Raw genomic sequence first — 20,723 nt, 5'->3', positions numbered from 1 at the left:
ATAGAAATGCAATAAATAAATAAAATAAATAAAAAATGAAGGTGCTGTCCTATGTTATTCTAGTACATGTGGCAGAATAATGAAAGAGCCTGCCCTTTTCAAATTAAACCACTGGCTGCTGGCACATATGGCACAGAGCAGTGGTGGCTCAGGAAGGCATCAGGACTGCAAAGCATTGATAATTAACTGCTACTGCAATTGTTGTTAGGTACAACAATGGAGGTACCAAGGGCTATGTTGGGCCTACACAGTGCTATGGCCTTGATTTCTAAAACATCTATCTTATACTTGGCTTGGCTGTGGACAAAACCAGAGTTGAAAATGTATTTAAATGAATCCCTTGATGCTTGGACTAACAAAGACCGCAGAAAATTGCTACAACTCTAGAAATAGGATGTGCTGCATACTGCGTTAACCCTGGGCAATGAACAGATTGAGATTTGTACTAGTTAAAAGGTGTTATTGGGAATAGATCCTGGTTAAACAATGCATAGGAGGAGGCAGTCTATTTTAGTTTCTAAGCATTAAGGCTCTGACCTAATATGAAAAGTATATGAAGCTTATATTCCCTGATGCAAAAAGGAGTTTGCACATCAAAGTTAGACTACGAGTACTCCCAATCTTGGACTACACAACAATGTAGACTAACAACAAGAACTGCGTACATCTTTGTAACTGTAGCATAAGGTACCAAGAACTCTGCTGCATTTTATGCTTTTACGTGTTGACTCCTTGATGGTGAGGAGGCAGCTTCTTTGTCCACACCTAAAGAAACATAACATAAGACATTGCAAGGAGGCTATGTTACTACGTTACCCAAAAGACTCAGATGACTTTTTTATGCCCGTAGCCTCTTATATTTTCATGGCCTGGAAGCTTACATGATTCGGTTTTCTTTTAGACCTTAAGCATTACTTTCTTATAATTCTGTTTGTAGTATACACTACTAGCTGGTTAATCAACCAAAAGAGATTCCGTTTTTTATAGCTGGATTAAAGAAATGTGACTATCTATACATAGTTCTAATGTAAATATTTTAGGATATGCTTTATTTGTAAAGTTTGTTTTTAACAGAAACAACTAAACTTTGACATATGAAATAAACAAATGTCATTCATTACAGTCAACCCCCCAAAAAGCTGTTATTAGGTTGAGATGGAAATATTTATGTGAGGCACTATGAAAATATAATTTTTGAGTATGATATGAGGAGTAAATATTCAAATAAAATACAACATAACAAATAGTGGCTTGCCATATAACACAACAAGACTGCCTAGTCTCACCCAGACTATTTGCATTTTAAATTGAGCTACTAGATTATTTATTTGACTATATTTAAATATTCTAAACAGGACAAGAGGTCCACAACTGGAACTATGCAGATGATCTAGCCATTGTTACATCACTTTCAAGGTCTGCAGTGATTTTTATTAAATATTATGGCAAATTCAGAAACATCTCAAAACATACATTCAAACAGAATAAAATAGATTTCTTAGCAATTTACTTTAAATGTCATCCAGGATACCAAAAGGAATCCATAAGGTATTTTGAAATAAACAATTTCAATAATCTATCAAAAATCTATTAGCCTAATCTCTGGTTTTAAAAGACATTTTGAAACAGCGTAATCCAGATGAAAAAATCTATCTAAAATATATAGAATCAACTATATAAAATTACATATTTCTTAAAACTATCGTATATCTTCCAACATGCACCAACTTTACACCCGAGCACTTGTTTCAAAGAATTGCAACAATGTTTCTCAAAATTTAAGTGGATAAATACACAAGTAAGACTTACTGGAAAACTGTAATCCTATTAATCAAGAAAGGAGGATTATAGTGACAGAAACACCTCAAACCACTGGCTCAAATCTCAATGTTTGGAAATCTCATATGTTGAAAATAAGTAAATAGGTTTGAGTATAGAAAGTCAGAGTTTCACCTAGAAAACGTTAACCGACTAACACTCCTGCTGATTTTGTGTCACATTTGGAAGTATTTTTTTCATAAGTGCAATATGCCTCAAATAATATGCAGAACACTGATCCTGACTAATCTAAGGTTCTCACATATATTCAAAATATCATCAATATCTGTACAGAAGTTGATGAATATCAATAGCATTGAAAGCCCTATCAATGCAGCTGACACCTTAAAATCAGTTTGACAATGCCAGAATGTTACTTTCAGTACTTCCAGATCTTTCATTTATTTAAACCATTGAATAAGTAAGACTGGTTGATAGAACGTAGTGCAAAATAATTAATAAAAAAGGAAAAGCAACATTTTATTGAACATGAATGGACAGAGAAGCGGACATAGCTCCCCAGGCAACAGAGAATATCAAATAATAGCAATATTACTGGGGAGGAATGGTATCATGTGTTTGAAATGGCAGTAGAGAGGTCATAGAATGTTTAATGTCAGCATTTATTTAGAACCAGGCAAAAAAGTAATTTTAGTGAAAATAAATATTGTTGTATATGTCAAAAAGATGCACTTGGTCATATTCATATGTACTCATAATGTCTGCCTTTACAACACTTTTAGTAAGAATTTCTTAGAGGTAATCCAGCAGAAAAGGCTGCAGATTGATGCAAAGGGGATTATTAATATTAGGTGTTTGGATGAGAGTGCTACTCTAACAATAAAGACTCAAAATGTGTGTATGTTGCTTTGCTATTGCCCACAATAGCCGGATAGTGCAGTTTGAAGTATGGTTGGAAGAATTTATCAACTATACAGCCGAGGAGAATAATAATGCAAATCGGTAGGTTACAGGAAATCATTACAAACATTGCCACCAGGATATTCTTACTAATTACTATTAACTAATATTTCTTTTTGACCAGCAAAGCAGATATGTACGACTGCCTACTCACATCTTAAATTATCCGGCAATGTATTTGTTGCCTTAAAGTATATGATAAGTATACAATAAATCAGAGCAATAAAATGAAAGAACAGTATCTTACCTGGCCCCAGAAGGAACTCAGAAAAGGTATCACTGCTTTTGTGGCTTCCATGAGGCGGTGCAGAACATCATCCTCCAAGGAAAAACGATGCCCAAACATCACAGCAGAGATGACATTGGTTACACAGCTCCTGATTAGGTGATCAGGATTCAGAGGTCGCCCTGAGAATACAGACAGCAAAAGTCATGTTGGAAAATAAGGGTCTGACTTAGAGTTGGAATGTAAAGGGAAACACACTAATATCTGAAGGAACTGGTAAATTCACAAAGAAATTGTGGACTCTTTTAACTTTAAATGTTATCCATATTCCATGTCTTGTATAGTTTTATTTTCTAATATACAATCAGGCCCCTAGCACTTCACCCCACTTTTCTTTGTTTTTCTTTAGAAAATTTCCTAGAAAGTACAGTGATGGTCAAATTGAATACAGTTGGGAATGGTGAAGGTGTCTGACTGCTTGGGTGGCGTTTATTTTAATATAATAAACTGAATTTCCACAACTTATAGCAGTTTCCACCTACTCTTTGGAGAACACAACATTAGCGATGAGGATGACCAAAACTGTTCAGGTGACAGCGCTGGACGTCATCACCCTTGATTTTTATTCCTGACAGCGTTGAGAGGATCCTTTGCAGCTTTATGACATAATCTGTATCTTTGAGGTCATTGTGTTTATCGCAGGTAATTTGACGTACTGCACTCATACTTCTGCGCACTCTTCTAGAGTGTGTGCTTCAAAATGCATCTCTCAGTCGCTCTCTGTTTGTCCTTGCTGATGCCCTCTCCTTTTTTAGGCAAACCAAGCCGTGAAATGCACTGTCTGAATGAGACTTCATGAACACTGAGGGGTCGATTCCGATTCGGGAAAAAACGATTCGAATAGCCGTTCGGAGCGTTTTTCCTGTACGAATCGTACCCTGCAACATCACCCATACATACGACGAAGTACGATTCGTACTAGGGGCCGTACTCCATACGAGTCGTACAGAGACCGTACGAATCAAATCCCTGTCCGAATCTCCCTCGGAACCCGCTGTACGCGACATCTGTATGGTCCGCGGCTGGTTTTTACGACCCAGCAAGTACGATACGTGTCAGGTACGCACCGTACGACCCTTTTTCTACGGGACCTGAAAACAGCCGTAAAAGCAGAGTTTGCGCAGAAACAGGTACGGAACGGCCCCCCCGGGTACGGTGCGTACCCCCCATGATCGCCAGGCTACGGTGCATGCCCCTGCGATCATGGGATGTACGCACCATACCCCATGTATGATGGGTGTACGCACCGTACCCCATGTACGATGGGTGTACGCACCGTACACCCATCGTACATGGGGTACGGTGCATACACCCATCGTACATGGGGTATGGTGCGTACACCCATCGTAAATGGGGTACGGTGCGTACACCCCTTGATCGCATGGGTACGCACTGTACCCCTGCGATCATGGGGTGTACGGACAGTACGGTGTTTATGTGTTTGTGTGCTTTTCCGTACGACTCGCCCTTACCTGACGTGGACCGTACGAATTGCGTCCTCATACCCCGGTCCGGATCGTACTCATCGGGTAGTACGGCATGTGTATGAGTCGTACGGTTCACGGTTTCAGCCTTGCAATACGTACGGATCGCGATGATTCTGTCTGATTCTCGGAATACGGATCGTACTAGGCGACTCGGACGGACAGGTACGATTCGTACGGAGAGGGCTCCGGATACAAATTGTACGGACGTTTTTTTCCCCGAATCGGAATCGACCCCTGAGTGTTAGTGTCAAACTACCCAGAGTCAGATGTACAAAAGGTATTGCACTGACAAGAATATTATAAATGTGCTAACTCTGCTATCTACGATAGTGTTTCCCAAACTGTGGAAATGTGGAGAGTGAGTAAGTGAATGTGACTACAGCGACAGTGGGTTCCATTTTGTATTGTAGATACATAGCAAATGTACTTTGTTAGATCCGCCACCCTTGGGTGATAATCCCTCAAACCTTTTGCCTTCACTCCTCCCATTTTGTAGAAGTGGTTTTTGTTTTCTTTAGAATTCTGTGCACTTTATCCTTGCTAACCAGTGCTAAAGTGCTTGTGATCTTACCCTAAAACATGGTACAATTGGCTTACGCCTGATTGATGTATTTAATTTACTTGTAAGTTCTTAGTAAAGTGGTACTACGAGTATGTAGGGTCTATAAATTAAATGCTAGTAGTGGAGCTGCAGCACTTATTGTGCCACCCACTACACTGCCTTTTTGAAACATGTCTCGGCCTGCCATTGTAGCCCATGTGCAGTTTGAAACTACCATTTTGACCTGGCAAAACCTTTTGCCAGGTCTAAACTTCCTTTAACTACATATACGTCAACCCTAGGGTAGGCTGAAAATAGATCATAGGGCAAGGTGCATTGTATTTTTAAAGTTTGAACAAGTACTCTTAAGTTTTACCTGTGCTAGTAGTGAATATCTTATAATTCGTTTTTCACTACTGCAAGGCCTGCTAGGAATAACATTTGCTTGTGAGTAGGTGAAATGTCCTATTTGGTCTCTAAAGATTTGTTATTTTAAATCCTCGTTAATGGGTAAGTCGAATTTTAAGTCACAATTCTGAAAAAGACACTTTTAGGAAGTTGACATTTTCTTATCATAACAATTCGGGGCCAGCAGCCGGTGTCTTGGGTCACATGATGAGGTGTAGTTGTCAGTTGGCCTTTGCCTTTTTGTATTCCTCCTAGACAGTATCACAAAAGGAAGTCTGGGTGTTGATAGGATGGGCCATCCTTACCTGATGGGAGGAGGGTGGAGCTATCACCCCTCACACTTGCACGTCAAAGGAGCTGCCTCAGTACAGACACAAATAACTTCATACAAGCCTTTTCTGACTCCAGACATCCTGGGACCAGGTTGAAGATAGAAAGGAAATTCTATATCCAGGTGTGGGGTGAAATGTAGAAGTTTGTACAACTTCAAAGCAGGCATCAGGTATAAATATTGAAGCCTCAGACCAACTCTTCAGATCACTTTTGGATCTGTGGAAGACTCAGAAGTAGAACTGCTCTGCAGCCCTGCTGCTGGAAGGATTGCCCTGCTCCTCGGCTGCAAGAAGGGCTTCCCTGCTGTCTGAGGTATGAAGGCTAGACCTGCTCCTTTACATGAGAACCATCAGAGTGCAGTGGTCGCTCCTCCGCTAAGGCGGAGGAGCATCGCCCCACTGCTCTTTGAGCAGTGAAAAAAGGAAAATTAAAATGAAAACACAATGTTATTATCATTTTATTTTTCAATGCGGCCTCAGAGTCAGGTGAGGGTAGGCGGGCCTGTCAGAGCAGGAGGAGGAGCAAATGTGTGCACCATAAGTGCGTATGTCAGTATGGTCAGCTGTCTTGGGCCGGCCAAACAGAGATGCAAACGTAGCATTTCTCCACCAGGCTGTGTTCCATAGCCAGGTGAAGAACTGTCCCAGACTCCCAGGCAAACAGGCAGCTCAGACCAATTACGACACTTTTGACAGCAGTGGTGTGATTGGCTTTGGGGAGTCTGGGAGCCTGTGTGCTTCTATTCCGTGCTGCCGGGAAGAGAACAGGACGTAGGAGAGGTGGCTGCCATCCACAGTTAAGTATCTCACCACCCCGTCATGCAGCATCCGCCACTGCCAGAGTAACTCTAGGGTCTTTCCTCATGTTGTGAGCTACAGGGACAGAGCACACTCCAGAGACCTGTCCTGCATCTAGCCAGCTGCCCAGACTCACCTGGACCTGTCTGTGCCCTGCTGCTGGAGTGAGTCCTGATCCCCAAGAGTTTGCCCGAGGTTCTGCACCCTTGGCTGGTATCAGAGTGTAATCTTCCTGGCCCATCTGGTGATTCCCTCAGAACCGACACAGCGTGAACCAACTCGACACAGGGTGATGCAGGGCTTTGCATTGCAGCACCTTGCAACTCCTGATCAGAGGCCTGATCAGAACTGAGGCAGCATGGTGCATCTCGGCCTTTGTCTTGATAGGAAGCAGTGACGGATGTATAGGTACCCGCACTTAGACAAAGGACCTATGTAAGGTAGAGGCAGAATTTGTTCTGCTGAGAGAGACTAGACCAGACGGAAGTTGGTCCATATAGAGCCTACATAAGTATGTTTTTTGTTTATCACTAAGTATAGACCCCGGGGAGACATCTGCACTCATCCTTTTGGATTTGAGCACTGCGTTCGATACCGTGTCCCATCCCATCCTCTTGAACTCTCTCCGGTCCCTGGGAGTAGATGGTCCTGCGCTAGCCTGGATTGCCTCCTTTTTAAGCGAGCGCACTTTCCAGGTCTTTTCAATGAAAGCTGTATCTGTCACCTGTTCATCGGCGTATGGCGTTCCCCAGGGGTCTATACTCAGCCCCCTTCTATTTAACATCTATGTTAGACCCCTGGCTACCATCGCAGAGGACGCTGGGCTGACAATATTTTCATACGCCGATGATACCCAGATTGTTTTCTCCCTTTCCAGCAGTGAGTGCAACAGTATATCGGTCTTGAAGGTCGGACTGTCGCGTGTCGCTGAGTGGATGCAGAGGCACTTCCTTAAGTTAAACGGTGACAAGACCGAGATCGTTATCTTGGGGAAGAACAAAGATCTCTGGGGCCTCAGCACTGGCCTAGTGACATGGGACCCTTTCCCCAACCGGTCTCTGTGGTTCGCAACCTCAGATTTCTTATAGATGACAAGCTCTCTATGAGGCAGCAGGCCACTAATGTGGCCTCCGTTTGTTTTGCCACCTTGAGATGGCTTCAGAAAATCCTATGAATGCTGCCTCGTGCCACCCAGAGAACCGTAGTCCAGGCGCTGGTAATTTCCCGCCTGGACTATGGAAATGTCCTCTATCTTGGTGCCGACACTTTAACCATCAACAAACTTCAGGTGGTGCAAAATTCGTCGGCTCGCCTTCTTTGTAATTTACCGAGGAGATCTTCGGCCTCGCAGGCTCTTCGTCACCTACATTGGCTTAGGGTCCCGAGCCGCATCAAATTCAAAGCCCTGTGCTATCTTTTTTAAATTAAGCAGGGCTCGGCCCCAAAATATTTACAGAGTCTTGTCCAAACCTACAAACCCAGTCCCACATTGAGATCTTCTGCAAATGGCGATTTTGTTGTTCCAAGATTTAAACTTGTAAAGATGGGGGGGTCGGTCCTTCTCCCATCTATGCCCCAAATCCTGGAACGCACTACCTATAGCCTTGAAATCAGAGACTGATCTATTTTGCTTTCGGAAAAAACTTAAGACCCTGCTCTTCTAGTGGATCTGCCCTTGCACTAGCTGGCTCATTGCATTGTGTTGTGTTTTCTTTTTCTTCTTTTGTCTATCCCTGGCGCCGGGAAACCCACTGCGGGTAGCTGTTGCGCATTATAAGTTTAAGTAAATAAATAAAAATATAGCAGAGTGACATGGCAGTGGTCCTGATGAATGCCGTAAATTTTATACCTGGCAGAAACATGTTGACCTAGTCAGATAGGGCACATCTATATCCCTATCGTTACACAGTTTTTTATTTTCATCCATTAGGGATACTGATTAATTTTTTTTTCCCTAGATGAGATGATTTTAACTCACTCTATGTTATAATTTTTGCACTCTGCCCCTCACTCTCATATCACATTGGAGAAGACAACACCTCACGCTCCTCTCCTGAGGGAGAGTTGTAGCCCACACAGTGAACCTTGCGGTCACTGTGTGTAAGAGGAAAACCAATGATAAAGCATGTCACCCGCGTGGTGAGTGAGGGTTCTCATCTTTAAAAAGCAAATGCCTTATTTTTTTCAATATACATAACTCTGCACACACAAAGTTTTTTTACCATTTGGTTACCTTGTGTGAGATTATATAACAGCATCTAGATGCAGGACATTGCGTTGCAGCACCTTACAGCTCCTGATCAGTGGCTTCATCAGAACCGACGGAGCGCGATGCATCACGTTTTGGACCTTGCATTGCAACAAATCCCAGCTTTTGAGTGGCAGGCCCAGGACCTCGTATCTCAGTCCAAGTACAACCCAGTATACTTTCCAGTGGCTGAATTCACCCTTTCCTGTCATGGGTTCTATCGCAGTTGGCTTGAACTTGTGACATTGTGCTGCTCCAGTGCAACCTGATAACTCCAGTTTCCGTGTTATGCTTTTTTGTGCTATTTGTACTAAACTGTGAAATTGCATATTTACAGTCCTAATAATTGGATTTTTGTCCTTCTGATATAATTGTATTTATTAAAGATTACTCTATTTTCCTGGATTTGTGTGGGATTTCCCTTGTGATATGTTTTCACTGTCTGAGTACTTTACACATTGCCTATAAGTTTAGTCTGACTGTTTTTGTGCCAAGCACCAGAGGCTCAAACACAGGTTAATTTGCTGGATTTTGTGGTTCACCCTTACAAGGATTGTGGATATTGCTTGAGAAGGGCTCACCCCCTCCTCATGAAACAAACCAATTTCTCACATACATTGTGGGTTTCCCCCAAGAACCTTCCAGTGATCTCTTTCAGTAGGCCTGACAACAGAGAGATTCTGAAATTAGAAAAGGAGCCAGAGGGTGCCTTTGAAGCTAGGGGGTCCACCATGTCCCTTCCTGGCCCACTGTAGATTGAGATTGGCTAAAATAATTCACAGATTACCATTAGTTTAAGTGGGGCCACCTCCCCTGTGCTCTTCTCAAGGATTGATCCTCATTGGGGCTCGCAGCTCCCTTTGCCTTACCGCTCACATTTGTCACAAAGACCATAGCTGGGATCTGTCTGCGTGAATTTACAAAAATTGATCTGGCCACAAATGGAGATAGCACCTTGACTTGGAGGCTCCATGCAGGGACTAGCCCTAGATGGCGGTAGCAGCATCTCATAACAAGTGGGGACCCCCTCAATAGGTCCCCCTACCTTTATTAGAGGTGGGGACTCTTACAATCAACATCGCTGTGGGGGGGCCGGCCCGGGACTCATGGAGCCTGAGCAGAGGAGTGGAGCCTCGGCCTGCAATCACCAAAGAGCCCGACCAGGCCACAGGCCACTGAGCTCTAGCACCCGATTTGCCGATCACCGCTGGTGGCAACCGGCTACTCTTTCGAAGCGGTAGGGGCCTGAGGTACGGCTGCGCTCTCCGCTGCTCCTACCACAGCCAATGCACAAGATGATGTGCTATCTGCTGCTACCAGATGCCGCTCGAGAGTAAACACCTCGCCACCCCCCCTGTACAGGTGACATCTATCTCCCCTAATTAGGCTGTGGGGGCCAACTTCGCAATGCTACGCCCACCCCAACGTACTGGCCGTGCCCACCCCAGGGGCTGTGACCCATGCTTTCAACCAGGGCCTGTTGGACCAAGCTACCCCGCCCACATCTCTGGCACTCCAGGCCTCCAATTGCCTTAAAAATGGAGCGGTGGAACCCTCAATGGTTCTGCATCCCAATCATTCTCCCCACGAACACTGTTCACGGAGCACGGCAATTGGACCCCGCAAAACCACCACCTGGTAATTACTGACACCCACCAGCGTGCCACCTGCCAGTGCTGAGACTCACCTTGGGACAGCACATGGTGTCCTTTACCCATTCAAACAGAATCCTTCTGAGCCCAGCAGTCGACACATGCCCCAGTTGCCTGGCTGAGCCATGTCGCAGCCGGTAGATCGCTCCCGGTTGCCGCATGATGGGGCTTGAGGAGAGTGCCTTCTTTGGTTGCAGCACACAAGATGGGCCTTTTCTGGATGTTGGCATAGTGCCCCCGGCTCCCCTGCTTCTCTGCTATCTGCCTGGCTCAGTGGGATCGATCCATTGCTCCTCTGCGCGGCACTGAGTACACCGGATGGAGGATCAACGAGAGCGGCCATATGCAGCTGGGTCAACCCCCCCCCTTTTTCATCAGGAGCCCTCACTGGTGCTGTCCGAGAACACAGCACTTTCCTCATCCTGTGAGTAGAGATGCCCCCATCCCCTGCATAGCCGGGGGTGCGGCTCTCTGCCACAGGACCCCTACTGCCTACTTGAACAGCCAGAGCACGGTCTCCACTGCAAACTAATAAAATGAATTTCGTTGCTCGCGCTGCATCGCCAAATGTGATGCAGCACGCGCAACAACATTGGTTTTATTTATTTATTTTGGTACTTACCTGAAATTGTCCGTATCCTACATTTTACAACCCCCCCCACCCTGCCCCTCCTGATGTCAGCGCCCGGTGGGACGCCCTACACGGGCCGTGCCTGGTAGGAGGTAGTACAAGGAATACAGAAACCAAGGGTCTTTTATACCCAGCTTGTTGCTGAGTATGCATGGAGACTCAAAATAGAAGGTACAGGCATACACAGGTATAGCTATCGACTAACATGGGCAGACAGATATCACTTGGTCAGCAAAGTGGGAGGGGAGACAGAACTGCTTACATCAGTTGGAATGTCCTGACAGTTACATGCTAAAACAGGTGCATTCTAGCAGCTACAGGCCTTTCTGAGCTCACAAATTGCTCTGGCTTAGAATAGAAGGAGTTAACTAAAGCTGATGACTCAAGCAGAATAGAAAGGTAGGCAACAGTGAAGATGGCAGAATCACATGGCTCAACAAAATGGATGCCACAACTAAAATGGCTTCAGCTTATGCTAATGGCAATTTGTGCGATCTCACAATGACAACCGCGGCTTCTGAGAGGGACTGCACCTTGAGAACTGATGATAGAAGACAGCATATGGATGAGTACCAACTTGTCTTTCGCAGTGTACTTCATTCTTCCAGATGTTACAGTTTTTATGCTTTTTTGTTACTGTCCTCTCTCTGTTCCTTCTGTACATCTGTTTGCTTTGTATAAATAACATGTATTCTACTACGAGGTACTCAGTTTACAACCCCTTCCATCTGAGCACATGGCCTGCACCCACACACCAGCCTCCCACCTGAGGCCGTTCTGAAGAGGCCTCCCCCCCACTTTACTATTCTCATGCCTCTTTCCCTGCAGTTTATACCACATGTGTCTCCTCTCTTGGGCTACCTGCATACAAATGTGCCTGAGCACCCCCCCAATGCGCATGCCTACCAAGGCATTGGCACCCCCAACTTTGCACACCTCCATGGTGGAGACGACCTCCTGCTCCGAACCACACTTCACTGGGGCCCCAATATCATGCCTTCCCTCAGCTATCCCTGCACATCCACACATCTGTATGTGCACATCTGAGCGTTCTTCAACCTACCTGGACTCCGGAAGGGGCCCTCCCTGCGTGCCATTCCCTCAATCCTAGACATGCAGCACAAAGTCCAGAGCCTTGGGTGCTGTGCTCTTTGCTGCTCCTTTTTTTCACGTAGCTTACCCATTAACCCTTCCCTTAGAAGCCCCCTTCCTGTCCCTAACCCCCTGCGCATCCTACCCCCACAAGTCCCCTTTTCACACCCGGTCAGTCTCCCTCGAAGGTACCACCACAGCGTGTCCGGTCTCCCCTACTTATCCATCCACCTTACCTTACCTTCCCTATCTGAGCCCTCCCTGTCCCTACCTCCTGTCCTTTTCTTCTCCCCTTGTCCCACCCCGATCCTTTACCCTCCCCCCGGTGACCCCCTACAGCCTCCTTCTCTTGACTGATGCACCTTCACCCTACCACCCCATTTCTACCCCCTCTTTTGACCCACTGTTGCACGTGGCTCCCCAACACCTGTGCCAACCACACTTCTGGGCATGCATCCTTCCTCCCACTGTCTGCTGCTAGCCCCCCACCATGCCCCATCCTATATTATTGTTCCCACCCCAAAAAGACCTCAAGACATCATTCCTATCCTCTGCACCCCCTATGTGTCCGTTGTTGTCCATCACATTAAAAAGACTAAGGTGCAACATACCTGCAGGCCAAAAGAGCGTATGTGGCCCTCCTACAGAAGACACATCTAGATGACCAAAAAGCGGACAAATTGCACTGTGACTGGGTGGGCAGGGTAAAACACAGCAGTATTTCCCCCTCCCCAACAGGCCTCAAACTTCCAGAAGCGAGCACGCAGAGTAGCGATTCTTATCCGCAAATTCCTACCAGTCATGGTGGTGAATACCTGGTCTGAACCAGACGGCAGGTATGCGTTCGCATAGCTAATGGTGGGGGATAGGTCCCTCTGCATGGGCTCGGTATATGCACCAACGGGGTCTAAACTTGGCTTCCTACTACAGATAAATCACCCGTTAGTGGAGATCAATCCTTCTAGATGCATCATTGGCGTGGACTGGAACCTTGCCTGTGAAGCGGTGTTCGATAGGACAGGCCCTATACACAAAGGAAATGATGCAGACAGAGCCCTGCTGGGAGACATCACATCTGACCATGGTCTTGTGGACCACTGGCACTTTTGTCACCCAATGGATAAGGAATACACCTTCCTGTCCTTGGTGCATGGCACACAATCTAAACTAGACTTTTTCTTCATCTTGCACCCATTAGTGGCACTTTTTAGTGAATCCCGTATCCTAGATGCAGCCTTGTCCGACCACTCCCTGGTCCTACTGTCACTGTATGTGGGCCTGTCGTCCCCAGGTTGCATACCATGGACGCCTGAACATCCAAAGTTATCGCTCCCTCCAAGGCAAGGCTCAATTTCAAGCCCATGTCTCTACCTATATGTCAGATAATAAGCATTCTGTGGACTACCACAGGGTGTTGTGGGTGGCCTTGAAGGCAACCCTCCAGAGCAGGATGATGAGGGATGCCGCCGAGGCCAACAAGGAAGCCTCCTTTCGTAGCGGGGAGCTGTAGACGCAGATCACCAATCTCTATCACCTCTAATCCTTCCACCCCACTAGACAAAACTGCTGCTGCCTAGAACAGCCATGCATGGCCCTCAATAGTCTCTATACTTCTAAGGCTTAGTTTGATCAAATTTATTTTTCTGGACATTTTCAATAATTGAAAACCCTTCCATTTACAAATTCCCCATCGCACCGCTGCCATTGAGTATGAGAATAAAATGATATGGCCCTGAGGAAGGTGGACACAAATCAGTTAAATCCACCGAAACGTACGTTGGCTTGATGTATTCCTGGCTGGCGGCAACACCATGGATAGCTGAAAAGGATTCCTACCGTGTGTACCACTAGCACGTTAATTTAGGCTGGGAAGTTGATGTGGTTTTGAATGTGTGTATGTGTGCTTGCTTCTGGTGAGGATGAGATGGAATGAGAGGTGTGGTATGATGTGTTAAGTTCATTCTTCCTTTTGATGGGGATATGAAAAGTCATCACCATTTTGTTGGAAGCTGATTTGCATGCATTGTACCTCGCAACATAGAAGTATCGCTTCCATGTTTGTTTTGTCTTAATAATATATGTAAAGGCTTTTGACCGCATTGAGTTGAGAAACCTTTTAGCTACCATGAAACGGTTTGGCTTGGGAAATCAGTTTATTTCTAAGATACGGCTACTGTATGGCTGCCCAACAGCCCAGGGAGTGGAGGGTTTGTCTCTGAACATTTCCAAATTAAAAGGGGCACGTGCCAGGGCTGCCCACTATCTCCCCTCCTATTACTATTGGTAATGGAGCCTCTGGCCTCCATTATCAATTACTCCCCGAACATAACCGCCATCCCCATTGTGGATGGCCTCTCTAAGATATATCTTTATGCCGACAACATTCTGCTCACCATACGGACCTTAACGGCTCCTTCCCAGCGCTGCTGGAGATCATTGATAACTTTGTGTCCTTGTCCGGCTACAAAGTGAGCTGGTACACTGTCGTCCTGCATCACGATAGAGGCGATCCACGGTTTCTCGTTTTGTTGCAAATCTTCCCAGCTGAAATATCTGTGTATTCTGGTTTATAGGGGCCTGACGACATGGTTGCAGACAATCTGACCCCTCTTATCTCGTAGATGAAATAGGCCTTTGGAAAATGGGCCCTACTGGGTTTTTCCATCTGGGGTAGGGTGCATGTGGTTTGCATGGTCACACTACTGTGCTTTACCTACACACTCAGCATGCTCCCCATCACTAAGCCACTATGCTTCGTCTTATCAATTCCTGATAAGAGCCTTCATGAGGGATCCATCCAGCCGTGACTAGCCTCAGCCAAACTGATGCAGCACCATTCCTGCGGTGGCCTGGGCTTCCAATGGGTAGAAAACTACTCTCAACTCGCCTACTTATTGACAGGCATCCCAGATCTCCCGCAATGGGTTCATACTGAACGCTCACTTATCTCTCGTGGCGACGGACTCGGCCCACCCCCAACCCTCACATCCTCACACAGTGCTGCAGGCCATGTTGGAAATTTCAACAGTAAAAACATTGTGGTCAAGAATATCGATTTGAAGGCAAGAAATATTGATTTAAAAACATATAAAAGTTAATAATATTGTTTGCGAAAATATATTTGTTTAAAAATATTGATTAGCTGTATGTATTTTAGTATATATTTTAGATGTATGTGATGTATTTTTTTGCATAACTATTGTTTGTTTATTAATATATGTGTTAAAATGTAGTAGTTATCAATTTTATTTTAATACAATTTTGCATTTTTAGTTCCATGGCGGATTGTGCTTTTATAGGGTAATAGGGTGGGAAGTAATTTAAATATAATAAATGGATTATATATTTTTTATTTATTCATATTTATTTAATGGAGATTTTATAGTGTTACTTGTGGGAAGTAATGTATTTGTAATGAATTAATAATGAGTTGTTAATTAATAATATTTCATTAATTGAAAATTAAATATGGTAATTTTGTAATTAATTTTAGGTGTGGGTTGTGGGGTTCATAGGGGTAAAAGGTGGGAAGTTAATTCATTTGTATGTGTTTTAATTGGCTTTTTAATTTTTTATATTTATTTAATTGATAATTAATTATGTTACTTATGGAAGTACATTTTATTTTTAATTTAGAAATGGGTTGTAAATTGTGTGGTGTTATGGGGTCGATTTAAATAAAATAAATGTATGTAAAAATATTTTTGTTTATCAATAATTTCTTTTTTCTTTTTTTCTTTTTTTCTTTTATTTATACCTTCACAGCAGCAAGAATACAGAGAATACAGAGTTTTACCCTCAAAAAATACATTAGTAGCAGAATAGATTCCTTAAATAGATAAACCAATCGATGGATCAGCCTTCAAAGTAATCCAGAAAGGCACCCCAAATACTTAAACCAATCTTGCGTCTCTTTGCTCCTTTAACTGCAAACAGACCCTATTCTAGTTTACAGAAATTATACATTTTCGCACGCCATTATTCAAACACCGGGAGAACTATCTGAAGCCATTCAGCGGCTATACATAAACGTACTACAGTCATGGAGAAAAAAATAAGTTGTCTATGAACATAGAATGGATTTCCCATATTACTTTCCGGCCCCATCCCAATTAGCATCATGGCTGGTGTGATAGTCAGACGTACATTCTTAACCAAAGACAAAAACGTTTCTATATCAGTTATGAATCTAAACAATTTATCACATTTAAAAAAAAATGTACACTGTCCGCGCTGTCCTCCCCACAACGAAAACACTTGCCATCAAACTTAGGCCCCCACTTTGCCATGCGTGCAGGGGTATAATATGAATCAAAAATAGACTTAAAAAACTGGGCCTTCAGATTAGCCAACATTAATGCTTCCCTGGAAGCTCCAATAAGCTTGTCAACCCTAATATCTGCCTCTCCCAGCTCCCTTGACCATTTTATATTGTATTTATTCAAATCATCCAGTCTATCGGCTAATAATAACTGATATATTTCTTAAATTCTAGATTGTCGTCTAACCATTTCTATGAGAGGATGGGATTTCATATTGCAGTTGATCCGATACAAAAAATCCCTAATCTGTAAATATTTAAAGAATTGTGTTCTAGGGATACTATACTGTGAGACCAAATCCTCAAAAGATTTACACACCCCATCAGTAGAGTAAAAATCACCTAAGATTCTGACCCCTTTTTTCATCCAAACTAAGGCAATGTTATCCTGAACAATAGCAGATAAAATCTTCCCTGCTTGCAGAGGTGTGTAGTACTAAATTGTCCTCATTGTTATTGGCATCCGCATTCGTTTCCACACTTTATAGGCACTAATCAGGACCTTAAATCGCGTCCGTTTAAAATAAATCCCATCCTCTTCCCTAAATAAACATGTTTAGCAATGGATCCCATAAGCATTTCAAAGATAGTAGGTGAGTTGGCCCTACTAATGGCACCTTCCCCAGTGAGTACCAAACGCATTTTCAACAAAAAACATGTATAAAAATACAAAGCAAAATCCGGAACCGCTAAACCCCCTCTCTATCGAGAGGTAGCGTCATAAAGCGCATTGCCCATCTAGGCCAACCAGGGTTCCAAATAAATTTCCCACAAATTGATTGAAGGCTTTGTAGTTTTCTATTTGTAACTTCCAGAGGTAACGAGCAAAATAAGTAAAGAATTTTGGGTAAAATCTTAATTTTAACGATGTTACATCGCCCTATTATAGTAAAATTTAGCTGCCCCATCTATCCAAAGAATCTTTAATATTACTAATCAATAAAGTCCAATTTACTTTCATTAGCTCAGACATAGAAGATCGCATTGGTATACCCAGATATGTCACTTCCTTAATTACTCGCTGAAATAATTTCTAATTAAAAATATTTATTATAATATTTGTAGGTCTTTGTGATGTGTATTCAACATTATAATACGTTTTTTCTTTTACATTTATATTATTTAATATATTTGTATTTTAATTTTTAACATATTAATATATTCCAACACTTTCCCTACTGTTGTACCGACTGGAGTCGGAATAGTCATTTTTACCCCTCCGCTATCCAACACTTTCCGTTCTGTTGCACTCATTGGAGTGAGAATAGTAATTTTTACACCCCCGCTATCCAACTCCTTCCCTACTGTTGCACTGACTGGAGTGGAAGTAGTAAGTTTTTCCCCTCCGCTATCCAACACTTTCCCTACAGTTGCACTCATTGGAGTGGGAATAGTAATTTTTACCCCTCCACTATCCAACACTTTCCTTACTGGTACACTCACTGGAGTGGGTAGTGTAATTTTTACATCTCCGCTATCCAACCCTTTCCCTACTGTTGCACTGACTGGCCTGGGGATAGAAATTATTACCCCTTTGCCATCAAATGCTTTTCCACTATTGCATTGACTGGAGTGGGAATAGTGATTTTTACCCCTCTGCTATCCAACACGTTCCCTTCTGTTGCATTGACTGGAGTGGAAAATTTAAGTTTATATATTTTTAAATAGTTTAATGTTTTAATTAATAATGGAATGTTTTTAACCTTAATTTTATGTTATTGGTATATGTATATATACATATATTTATTTGTCACATTTTTATATATTTTTAAAATTATAAAATACATTTTAATTAATGATGTATAATTGTTTTACAGTAAACATATATAATAATTACTATATATGTGTGTTTAACTTTTTTAAGTTACGTTCATTTGTTAATTTCATTAAAATTTATATTAAACCTTTTTTTATTAATTTGATTATTTAATACATTTCATATGTATTATATATATATATAAACAATATTTTTTACATCTTTATTTATGTCATTGATATTTTTTCTCGATATTTTTGTACTTAGCTTTATAAATATAGGTTGTCGATATGTTTTACATCTATAGGTATGACTCGATATTGTGCTATTGGTATGTTTTGGGTGTCTTTGTATTGTCAGTGAACGCTCCACCCTCCCACTTACCAGGATTCCTGACCTTCGCAACTTCTTTCTCAGCCTCCCCACTGACAACCCCTCCCCTCCCCCCTCTTGTCTCCATCTGGCCCCCTGTCTCACCTGCCCTATCTCTCCCCTCCTTGTACCTTTACCCCCAACCTCTTCCCTCCCCTTTTTCCCCCATTCTCCTCCCCCGCCAGGCATGCAGGCTCCTTTACCCCATTCCCCCCTGATGGAGACCCCAAATCCCAGGATATACTGCCAGTTTTTCTCTCTATCCCACTCCCCTCTCCTCTCCTCACCTCCCCAGCCGCGACATAGGTAGCGACCTGCAATCTACCCCACCGCGCTATACAGCCATTGATCCTTTGCATCCCCACCAAGGCCTCTCCCCTCTGCCCACACCTGCACCGCACCCCATGCTGGGCAGTCTACCCCTTTCCCCCCTTCCCCACCCCTGAAATTATATTTCAATAGGGTCTTTGCACCAACAGTGCAGGCTGAGAGTGAATAACCAACCCACGCGGTCAACAATGGAGCCCCGGCACACCATAACGGAGCAAAGGGACTGATGGAGAAAGGATTCGCATGTAAAGCGACTTGCTCGTATTCAAGAACCTCGAATAACAGTATTAATAAGTGACCAACATGTTTGTCCTCCTAAAACTTACATTTTCCCCTACATTCCGGGTGTCCGAGTGAAGCTTGCTTATGTGTTTACTAATACTAATACGCTTGCACCTAAAATGGCTGCTGCTACGCGGGAATTTAGACTGCGCATGCGTCGGTCATATCCATGTGACGTGACGTATTCGTTGTCTTGGTGGGAAATAGTTCGCATCTGCGCACTAAAGCTAAAATGGCTGATTTGTGTTCTCACATGCAAGAAGCTTGCACTGCTGCTTTTGCTAAGCTGTTCGTTTTGCTTAATCCTAATGCTATAGTTTATTATGAAGTAATGGGTATAGAGTAGAGATTCATGGTATACAGTGTATTCATTTATTCTGTGTTCTAAAACTGTTTCTTTTCCATTTTATGTTGCACTTCGAAACATGGCCAATTATCCCCTGCTGCACTCCATCTTGCTTGAAACTGCGTCTGCGCGAGATCCGCGAGTCTCCACAGCAGTGACCTTTGGAATCCAGCCAAGGAACTGACTGACTGAGAAGATGCTCCTGAGAAACTGCCCTAATGAACTCTAAAGAAATACAATGTATTTCTCAATAGACTGTTCATTGTTATATGTAATGTAAATTGATACTTGTATAGCACACTACTCACCCGCAAGGGTCTCAAGGCGCTTGTACGAATACCGCTGTGGAATCCATCCTGGCTTTCCCTTTGAGGTGTCCACTCCTGGGCAGCCCCAAGGTGGAGGCCAGGCATCCTTAGCGTTGTGGGGGCCGTTGTGGAGATTAAGCAAGCTATTTCCCAGAGTTGCAGAGTGGGACTCCATGATTGGAATAGGCACCGAAGCGAGAATTATCAGGTCCGTGGACTTTTTGAGCCCAAGACCCTGGTCCCGGGCTAGACCTCTGCATCAGGGTCTGCCGCTCTAACCATTGAGCCACACTTCTCCACAAAAAATTAAGTGAAGACATCATGAGAACCTGAATTCAATGGGTGGGAACATTAATTTGAATAGGAGACGGCTAAATTCTCAAATATTAGGTGGTGTGATGACCTGTCCTCCTCCTTAGTCCAATCAAAATTGGGGATTCTTACACTTGCAACATTGGGGGGTGGTACACTGACCTGGAAAATCGTATAACTAGCCTAGGTTTAGCTAGAGAAATTGTCCGACTTGTCCGAATAGCTGACCTGTAACTGACCCAACGCACTCAATAGCTGATCGAGAACAGAGGTGCTGCGAAGCACTCTGTCAGAAGACTCGCTGACCCAATCGGGGTTCTGTGACCTGAAGTGCTGGCGAAGCACTTTGCTGGGGAAATCGATAACCCAATCGGGGTTTTGACTGATAGCTGCAGAGGGGGAGTAGCACAGGCGTTGCAACTGAACTGCGGGTGCTGGTCTCAATTTCGGTGGTCCCGTTCTGATCCATATCTGGCTTTCCT

General features: G+C 43.7%; 1 protein-coding gene across 1 annotated transcript in view; it reads right to left on the bottom strand.

The window, feature by feature from the left end:
* Positions 1-20,723, bottom strand: part of LOC144791172 (cytochrome P450 2J2-like) — a 309,092-nt gene that overhangs the window by 160,150 nt on the left and 128,219 nt on the right. The window contains exon 3 of the mRNA XM_078665822.1: positions 2,987-3,147. Within this exon, the coding sequence (XP_078521948.1) occupies positions 2,987-3,147 (161 nt within the window). The remainder of the gene's footprint in view (positions 1-2,986; positions 3,148-20,723) is intronic.

This window comes from Lissotriton helveticus, chromosome 11, assembly GCF_964261635.1.
Source record: "Lissotriton helveticus chromosome 11, aLisHel1.1, whole genome shotgun sequence".
NCBI lineage: Eukaryota > Metazoa > Chordata > Amphibia > Caudata > Salamandridae > Lissotriton > Lissotriton helveticus.
This window is presented reverse-complemented; position numbering and strand designations above follow the sequence as displayed.